Below are 10,370 nucleotides of genomic sequence, written 5' to 3'. Positions count from 1 at the left end.
GAGGAGAGGAGAGAAAAGTTAAAGATACGGACTATCACAGCATGGCCTATGCTTGGTTTGTGATAGTGGACTGTTTCTTGAGTTCTTCAATAAAGATCACTGTTCCTTCTATGAGAAATTAGGATTGGGCTTTTCTGTCTGTAAAACAGAAGATAATCCAGCAGCTGTCCCAAGTAAATGACTTAATACTTGTAAAGCATTTAAAGCAACATCTAGTGCATTAAAGTAATGTGAGCCGAGGCTAGAGACACACTCACTGGGTAAGAGCACTTGCTGCTCCTCCAGAGGACCCTGGTTCAGTTCCTAGCACACACATGGCAGCTTCTAATGTCTATGACTCCAGTTCCAGGGCATCTGGTGCCCTCTTCTGGCTTCCACGGGTACTGCACACATGTGGTGCACAAACACATGTAGGCAGACACTCACGTGCATAAGATAAAAATAAATCAAAGATCAAAAAAATATAAAAAGCACGTGTGCTCTGGTGACCCCAGGATGTCAGTGCTGAGTACTGCTACCATTCTTTTTTCCATCATCATCTTTCATTTTCTGTCACTTGCAGTATGGAGCCCTCTCTACGGCACAACAATCAATAAACATGTTACCTGGCTGCAGAGATCAATACCGTCCTTAAGTAACGTGCTGCTATTTGAGGGACTGAGGATGTCACTGCCGATTTCTTTTTGCCTCAGACCTGACTCGCAGTCTAAATACAACGCAGGGGTGGCTCTACTCCCTGAAGGGTCCTCTGGTTCAGCTCTTGGGCTAGACAGGAGCTCATCTAGGCCACCAAAGTCTCCCAGAGGCCCTGGCAGGTAGAATGTGGGGTCATCTGCAGTGAGGAGGTGTTCAGGGCTGGCCAAGATATCTCCAGGACTGTCCCCGAGACTCTGAAGGTGGGCTGCCCAGACGGGGTCCTTGGTGGCCAGGGCATTGACACAGAATATGTGGGCCTTGCTCTTGGCGTGGTATTTGAGAGTTTCCATCTTGAATGGTCCCGTGTAGCCTTCTACTAGTCGTGACCTTCTGTCCCTGACAGATGGGTATTCACGACAGACAGCACAAAACAGAGCTGTCTGTTCCTCATTCATGATCAACCATGGAAACTTTGTAAACCATGACTTCTGGATAGAGCGGGGCTTTGGGGGTTTCTTGTCTCCTCCTGTCCAGTCTTCCGCAGCTGAGCTGTTCTCTGTACTTAAGTGAGCATGGCAAGCTTTCTTTTGAGGTGGCCGGTACTGTCCTTTCTCCCTGGTGGAACCCTGCATGTCCATCTCTTCCATAGGGTTCACATGAGTTTTTCCTTTTGAGGAAAGCAAAACATGAAATTAGAAATCCTATGGTCTGAGAGCCATCAAGTATACAGAAGGTAGAAGGACAGTCTAAAATAACACCACTTCCTCTCTACTTACTCTAAAGAATATTATAACATAATATTATACTATAATATAATTGAAGTCTTGACTTTTGCTTGTCTCAGACGCCTCATATACTTCTTGCCTAACCCAGAAAGAAATCAAACAGGTGTGCTCTAAGAAAATGTTTTCTTTCAAAAAAAAAAAAAATTAAAGGGTAGACACATTGGATCAAATAGCCATCACTGCACCTTGATCAAAGCTACCTCAGATAGTAGCCCTGTCCTAGGTTCACGGCTTATGCAGGATAAAACTCCGAGGCCATGGAAACACAGGGTTTAGAGAAATCACAGAACCAGACGGCACTGTCAACCTGTAGGAACTTCTCTCTGGGGTGGGCTTGACAGAGAGGCCCCAGCATTCTGCTCAGGTACTGTAAGGCAAGACAGCCACCTATCCTGAGGGCATATGTACAACACCAGGATGGATAGCATTTGATAAACTACAATGCCCCCCTCCGAGTACCATAGTCCCCCTTGTCTTCAGGGACTGTGTTCCAGGACCCTGGCAGATGCCTGGGTCATAGAGGGTCCCAGACTCTGTATATACTGTATTTTCCCCAACTATACATAAAAGTGATAACATTTCATTTATAAATTAGACATAGTAAGCAAAGAACAATAACAAAACAGAATGTAATAACATTGCAATTAAAATTATGGAAAAATGGTCTCTGTTCTTCAAAATACCTTACTGTATTATATTAACCGAGGTTGACAGTTATCTGAAACTGTGGAGAGAAATCGTGGATAAAAGTGGGTACACACTGCAAATAAATGGGGTTCTAACTGGTGATGCAGATGATGTCCAGGGCTCAGCTCCCTTATTACACCTTGACCTTTCAAAGTTCAAAACTCTCACGCCCTCAGGAAGACTTTTCTTCTTCAAACTAAACTGGAACTTTCATTCTATACAGGAAATAAAATAGACAATTATAACTTCTTGACGCCACTTAGGCACCAACCTAAATTTCAGTGGTCAGTGGCCAAGGGCTCAGTATTTTTGTTCAGTCTACAAAACTGAACACAAAGCTATTTATAGCCGTTACGACCAAAACGAAGAGCTGCACAGGGGAGACAAATGTGCCTCTGTGTTTCTTTGCAATCACGGTACTCCAAAGATGCCTGTGGTCTTTCTGAGGAAACCACAAGAGAGAACAAACTCTGTGGATCTGACTAACACAGGACATGGGCCCTACTCCCTGTGTTCTCACAAGAGGAACTGCATTAACTCTGTCATCTCCTAAAATACAGATGGGACTTAGCAAACAGCTCCTCGTTCATTTCTTCATCCACTTAGTGACAATTTCACTACTACTGTGTGCCAGACACAGTTATGGGCACTGAAAACTAAAGCAGGAGGTGAGACAGTCACACGTCCTTAGAATTTCCAGTATAAGCAAACATACGCTGAAGGGCAAACATCACCGAAAGGAGCTGAGAGGGCAGAGTACAAGGGGAGGCAAGGGTAGTATTCAGACAAGGTAACGTCTGTGGGAAGGACGGTGTTCCTCCTGTGCTTGGTGGAGAACAGGCAGATGGGAGCTTGGCCTTTACTGTTCCCACCCTGCTCCTTGTTAGTAGTACCTGCGGCCTCTATGCACACACCACACTTACCAGGATGATGGTTCAAAAGATTCCTCTGGCCCTGGATGCTGCCTAGCCATGGCTTGGTCGTTTGTCCCAAACCACAGAATAGCTCAGGATTGGCAGCAGTTGGTCCTGAGTAGGAAACAGAGAAAAGCCATGAGGGCTTAGCTCCAAGTCCTAACAGAGAGGGAGGGGTCCTGCCTGGGACGTCATCAGTGTTGTGAGGCTCAGGGAGGTTTAAGAAAGTGAGAACCAAGTGGTCTGGCTTAGTAGTTTAGAAACTCTGCTGTGAGACCCCTAAGAGAACGGGGAGCAGGCAGAACCAAGGAGGGGCACAGGCAAAGCTAAAATGACATCAAGTCATCAGTTCACAGGAGAGATGGCTCGGTAGTTAAGATCTCTGGCTGAGTCAAAGGACCCTGATCCAGCTCCTAGCACGCACATGGCAGTTTACAACCATCTATAACCCCAGTTCCAGGCGATCTGACGCCCTCCTCTGCCCTCTGTGGGCACCGTGGTGTATCTACATACATGCACATATAATAAATAAAAGGGACACAGACCCAGCACTGGCACATAGTCCCATGTGCCACGAGACGCCAGCGCTGGATATGTACATGAAAACTTCCAGTGACTCAACGTTGGCAACTTAAACACATTAAAGAATCCAAACTAAAATAGTGAAAGCCGAAAAAGTGGAACAGAACTCCCACTGTGAGCCAGAGCTGGCCTGTGAGCTCAACTTGAAGCTTCAGGGACGTGTTGGTTTTCATCTGCATTTAGCAGGCATGGAGACAGGACCCAGACTAGCTACAATCCCACCACCCACACAACACTGAGGTCACAGCTCCCACACCTTCATCTACCCTCCGTGGAATGAGAAAGGCACGGGCACCAGTCACTAAGCTGCATTCAACAAACACACGGTAATTACCCTCGTGCAAAAGGCTCAGGGCCGTGGGGACCAGGGCTGTAGCTCGGCTGATAGAGTGCTTGCCTAGAACGGATAGGGCTCTGAGTTCAATCCCAGTACTTGAGGAGGTAGATGCAGGAAGATCAGAAAAGTCACGGTCATTCTTGGTCATATAAGGAATCTGAGGCCAGCCTGAGCTATATGAGACGATTAGATTTTGGAAATTTTCATCGTTGAAAGTAGTTGCATTTTACTAGTAGAGTACCCTAATGTAAGATGCTCCAAACATCAAAACCCTGTGAGTACAAGTTTCAGAGTTTGGAGTATTTCAGACTGTAGATTTTTGGATTATGGATACTCAATCTAGAATAGAACACGCACAGACATTTTGAACATAATTACTTCTGTCCTTGGCACAAAAGCAGATAAGAGCGTATTTAAAAATTAAAACAGAAGAGATGAAAGATACCTACATTTGTACAAAGTTTCTGGGTTCATCTAATCTAATTAAATGGTCTTAAGAAGAAAATCAAGGCCTCAGAGGTCGAAAGCACTTGAGTATCAATGTGTGGAGCTGGAGAGAGATGAGGTTTGCAAAACCAATGCTCTGGGCACCACTGTGGACTCCCTCCAGGGTCCTGGGGGCTCCACAGATCCACAGGCTGTTTCCTACCCTGCACAGGGAAACAGCTCAAAACACTAGGTAGCCAGGTATTCCCTATTTGTCCCAGCCAATTTAAAGAGAAGGAAAGGACTGGGCTGGAACAGATGGCAAAGTTACCCAGAAAAGCCAGAGAATTGCAAAAACTTCTCCAGGATGTCCTGGCCCAGATGAGACATTGACCTAGACAGGCAGTGGTAGTAGAGACGCCAGAATTCATACCTAGAGGTGCTGTCAGCTTGTCAGAAGTAGAGAAGTCCTTCTGTGGCTTACCCAGTGGCATCCATTCTTCCTGAAGCAGGTACAGGGTAAGGTCATCAAGGGTCACAGGAACCTAAAAAGAAAAAAAACCTTGCTAAGTGTCAAGTTCCTATGAGACGAATCTTCCACACAGCAGTCAGAGCTCCTACTGGATTTACCAACGTGTGGGGCAGGGTAGGAAGCATTATCGATACACACACACAACCTGCAACCAATCTCTCTTGCTGTCTGAGTGCAAATCACAGTGGAAAAACACCAGAAAGTCTCAACCACTGAACTCAATCAGAGCCTTCTTTATGAGGCTCACCTAGGAAATCTCTATTTTTACATTGTGTGTGTGTGTGTGTGTGTGTGTGTGTGTGTGTGTGCACGTGCACATATGTGTGAACTTGTAGACCAGAAATCAATGTCAGGTGTCTTTCTCAACTGCTCCTCATTTTAAAAAAATAAATTTTTGTTTACAATATTTGTATGTCTGAGTATTTTGCCTGCATGTATGCATGTACGTGTACCACATGTATGCCTAGTCCCTGAGAACGTCAGAAGAGGGTGTCAGATCCCCCAAACTGGAGTTACAGATGGTTGTGATCTACCATATAGGTGCCGGGAACTGAACCTGAATCCTCTTCAGGAGCAACAAATGACCTTAACTGCAAAACCATCTCTCCAAGCCCCAGGGAAAAAAAATGTTTTATATCATTCTCATCATTGAAGTAGAATTACTACTATTTGGTATATGACTTACCAAAGTTTTGTCTACAAATATGTAAAAACTAAACAGTTTTAAAAAGCCATCATAGGGGCCAGCAAAATGGCTCAGCAGATAAAGACACCTGCAGCAAAACCTGAGTTAGGTCTCTAGAAGCCACACAGTGGAAGAGTACTGACTCCTGCCAGCTGTTCTCTGACTTACCCACATACATGCACATAGCATGATAATACAGAGTATGAAATGATACTGGAAAACAATCATTTACACATGTGTGCCTTTGAACATTGAGTCTTCCAAAGGCTACTGCAAAGAAGCCGCCACAGGAATGAAGCACAAGCAAAAGACAGCCTAGGGGATTAGTGTGGAGGAGTGGAGGAGAGAATCTGATCACATGGAAGGTAGATCCCAGGATGAATGCTACACACCAGGATGCAGTCTATTCCTACTGGTGCAAGTTTTAAAAAACAGGCTGTGACCAGAAGATACTGTATACTACACTGCCCAGCAGCGGGGAGACTGCAGCAGGATGAGATCAAGGTCAGCCTGTATACATAGTGAGACCCTAGCTCTCAAAACAAACCAACCAGCCAACGAAAAACTCAACTCTTGTGACCAGGGACACAGGGCTTCCTTGTCTTGTGGCTCCTGGGGATTGAGAAGGTGTCACAATGAAGGCTAAGGTTCTAACCCCTCAGCAGCACGACCAGGCGGACCCTGAATATGGAACAAAGTGTCTTGCCGGCCAAAGTGATCCACAAATACCTGGCACCCCTTTTAAGCTACATTATGACAAACACCTTCTGCTTCTGTAGTATAAAACCTCCAATCTGCTTGAATAAGAGAAATCTCTTACCTATGTAGGATGCAAAGTGTGTCTGAATATTCTATCTTAGCAGGCTCCTCTATTCAGCCACCAAAACCCTCTGACGTAAAGCTCAGCCCTCTTCCCGCTACCTTACCCCACAGGCGTCCTTCCTCCTCCCATCCCTCTACCTATCTCAGCAGCCCGAGGTCACATTCTACCCAGGCCTTTTTCGTTTTACTGGTTTGTAATGAATGTATCTTTACTACCAGTTGCTTTCACAATGTTCCTTTCTCTCAAGGTCTGAATGAAAATGGCCCCCATAGGCTCACAGGAAGCGGCACTTTTAGAAGGTGTGGCCTTGTCAGGGTAGGTGTGGCCTTGTTAGAGGAAGTGTGTCACTGGGGGGGCGGGAAGGAGTGGGCTTTGAGGTTTGTGCCGCTCAAGCCAGGCTCAGACTAAAATTGAGAAATTCCTGAGATTTGAGATTTTTCAATTAGTGGTTGGACCTGAAAAAAAAAAATCAAATTCCTTTGATTCCTCCAACATATTCCTCTCTTATTAAAAGTTAAGGAAGACTACTGCTGAGCAGAAGAGCTTGGAAATCAACCTTAAATCACCAATTTAAGGGCTCCCTGCCCCATTTCCTCATCTGAATTCAGGTTCAATCTAAGCCAATCTGAAGACGTTACCCAAGAGCAATGGATATGTCTCATAGTGTGTTTGCTGGTGTGTTAATACAGACTGGCCAAACAACTTTCATTCCTTAGGGAGCCCACTGAGCTAGCCTTCACCCAGATATTCTATAGACTGCCAGATCTGAAAAATCTCTGTAGCTAGTGGACCAGAGGGAAGGGAGGGTGGGACAGACGCTTAAACAAAACAAAAGAACAAAAACAACTGCTTGTCTACTGCAGAAACCTTTCCAGATAAAATCACAGCACCAGACTTTCCTCTTTTGTAGGCCAACCTTCCCAGGCTCATCCACGTCACTCCTGTGGGGACTACAGAGAGTTCTCTGGAGAATAAGGTGCCTTCCTATGTGTTCTTGTACTTCCAACATCTTATTCAGTGCAAATCTCATAGTACAAATGGTTATTAAATGGACACTGAGGGGGTGGAGAGGGACAAAAGGGCTGAGAAAAGGTCTCATAGCTCTTCAAAAAGTTTGTTGAGAAAATTCCTTCCATGACCCACTCCCTCCAAAATAAAACCTCAAAAAAGGCTGCAAAGCTGAGGATGTAGCTCAGTGGCTAGAGCCCTTGTCTATTCCAAGGCCCAGAGTCTGAGCCTCAGCATTCCAAGCTCTATACAAAAGAACTAGCTACAAAAAACACTGTCAAAGACCTTAATCGGAAGAGGCTGTCCTCTCTCTGCCAGTGTGCCTACAAGCTAGCGACTGTTAAGCAAGGCTCGCCCCTCTGCTCCGGCCCACTTTCTACCCTACCTCATCTCCCATCTCAAAGCCTCTTCTTGCCCAAAGCCTTGAAGCAAGTTCGTGGAGTGTGTTTCTAAACCATGTCCACATTCTTCATGAAGTTGATAAGCTAGAAACAGAAGTATGCAAGAAAACGCCAGAAGCCTTTTTCCCTCCTCCGTCCTACCCTGGGAAGGAGGAACTAAGCAGCACCAGACAATTACTTCATTTCTCAGTTGCCCACCCTTTGGCACCCACTGGCGTCCTATCTCCAGCCTCTATGACTTATAACCAAGGCTTCTTCAAAACGCCCAAACAAAACAAAACAAACAAACAACCGAGAAAGGGAAACCAGAAGTACTTTGGCATCACTGTGCTTGGCCAGCCCCCACCCAAGGACCACCAGCAGAGCAGCCACAAGCAGTGGGTGGATGACTCGAGGGAGGAAAGTGGGGTGGGATGCTCAGACCTGGAGGAGTAAGTTCCTCCCAGACCAGGCAGGTGAGTGAGCACCTGCAAGACTAGCTCATCCGTCAGCCCAGACCGGGATGCACGACAGAAGGGAAGAGTGGCCCGGTGCCTTTCCCGTCCTACCTTCCCCGACTCCCCGAGCTCCATGGCCTGGCTCTGGTGGCCGTGCAGACCCCCTCCCTCCGGGTCTATTCCGAGTCCACTGCGGCCCACTCCAGACTTGAGCTCCCGGAGCTGAGCCGCCCGAGCAAGGAGACACGCGTCAGCAGACTAATCTCTCCTACAGCGGGAGGCAGTAGCGCAGTCTCTGGCTCTGATAGTGGTGAGCTGGACTAGTGTCGTTCTAGCACAGCCTTTTACAGCTGCCGCTTCGCAGAGGCAGAGAGGCTCACGGGAAATGTAGTCCATCCTGGAGAGTTCTGTTAGTGACTTGTGCCCACTCTAGTCAGCACACAGGTCAGCAGGTCAATAAGGTTAATCAAGAAGATCAATGCTCTTTCCGTACATATCTTTCTTTGTTTCTTACAAACAAAACAATACGGTATGTCACCTGTTAGCCCAGGCTGGCCTCGAATCCGTTTTTCTCCTGCCTAGCCCCTTGAGTGCTGTTGATTACAGGCTGGGCCATCATGCTGGTTGGTGTTGTGGGGAGAGGGTAGTGGAAATACACATCTGTTCAGGTGCCTCTGTAGCTGGTCTTTGCTACTTTGTGGGTTCTTCTTATCCCCTCAGTTTCACCCCCAACACTAGATACGTGAGAAAGAATAAGGGGCAGAGATAGAGATACTTGAATCTAATTTCTTTCTTCTTGTTTTTTCTTTAAGCACAACTACTAACAAACCACAACAAACACACACACACACACACACATGCCCCAAAGACCACCAACCAACCTATCAGGGCTCTAGTATTTCTATATCCTCTGAAATGTTTCCAGAATTCTAAAAGTCACACAATCGCAGAAACTATCTGCAGCTGACAAAAACATGGCTCTGTAGGAGCCCGAGGCAAATCCCAGCCTCTGTGGACAGTCTGGGACAGCCCCTTATCCCCACAGCTGGGATTAAAATAAAAACACAATCTTACAATATTTCTGTGTTTTTAAAAAGAAACCAAAATTCCAAATTAGTCCTTACACGGCTCCCTAAAGGATAAATGATACATCATTCTACAGACCTTATACTTTGAATTTTGAAAGAGACAGGGTCTCTCACTGAACCTAAGTGCTGTTGATAAGAGGCTGGACCATCGAGCTGGGTTTCGTGTGTGTGTATGTGTGTGTGTGTGTGTGTGACACATATGTGCAGGTGTATCTCTTTATAGGCTGACTTTATATAGCTTATACTTTGGGTTTTGAGACAGAGTCTGTGGTGGTTTGAATATGCTTGATCCAGGGAGTGGCACTATTAGGAGATGTGGCCTTGTTGGAGTAAGTTTAGCCTTGTTGGAGGAAGTGTGTCACTCTGGGGGTAGGCAATGAGGCCCTCCTCCTAAACATTTAGGGGCCAGTCTTCTCCTAGCGGCCTTCAGATGAAGATGTAGAACTCTCAGCTCCTCCTGCACCATGCCTGCCTGGATGCTGCCAAGCTTTCACCTTGATGATAGTGGACTGAAACTCTGAACTTGTAAGCCAGCCCCATTTAAATGTTGTGCTTATAAGAGTAGCCTTGGTCATAGTGTGTGTTCACAGCAGGAAAACACTAACTAAACAGGGTCTCTCACTGAACCTGGAGCTGGCTTTTCTGCAAGCCTGACTGGCCAATAATATATGTACTGTCTCTGTACTTCCAGTGCTGGGGTTTTAAGTGAGGACTGTCCACTCTATAGGTGCTGTGGATATATAAAAGCCCACACAAAGATTTGTGCAAAAATGTTCATAATAACTTTATGCAAAATAGAAAAAGCTGCAGCAACAGGAACGTCTACCAACTGGCGAATAGCTAGGCAAGCCGTAAAGAAATGTCTATCAGCGAGCCGATCATAGGCATTCACAGGTGACCCATGCAATGGGTACTAATCAGCAGTAAAAGGGAATGGACCACGTTTGCATGTTATAAGGTCAGTGAACCTCGGAATCATCAGGTTAACTGAAAGAGGCCAGGCTTTTACGTGAAATGTGCAGAAAGGAC

General features: G+C 46.0%; 1 protein-coding gene across 1 annotated transcript; it reads right to left on the bottom strand.

The window, feature by feature from the left end:
- Positions 1 to 326: 326 nt before the first annotated feature.
- On the bottom strand, positions 327 to 8,438 carry LOC114636697 (zinc finger protein 862-like). The gene is made up of 4 exons (XM_028784766.1): positions 8,365 to 8,438; positions 4,801 to 4,912; positions 3,032 to 3,136; positions 327 to 1,303 (listed from the first exon to the last, which is right to left on the bottom strand). Exons 1-4 carry the CDS (start codon positions 8,386 to 8,388, stop codon positions 576 to 578), a joined length of 969 nt encoding a protein of 322 aa, XP_028640599.1. The 5' UTR covers positions 8,389 to 8,438; the 3' UTR covers positions 327 to 575.
- Between the last annotated feature and the right edge of the window lie 1,932 nt (positions 8,439 to 10,370).

This window comes from Grammomys surdaster, unplaced genomic scaffold (genome assembly GCF_004785775.1).
Source record: "Grammomys surdaster isolate TR1022 unplaced genomic scaffold, NIH_TR_1.0 124820, whole genome shotgun sequence".
NCBI lineage: Eukaryota > Metazoa > Chordata > Mammalia > Rodentia > Muridae > Grammomys > Grammomys surdaster.
Note: the sequence above shows the minus strand (reverse complement) of the source record. Positions and strands in the feature narration are given on the sequence as shown.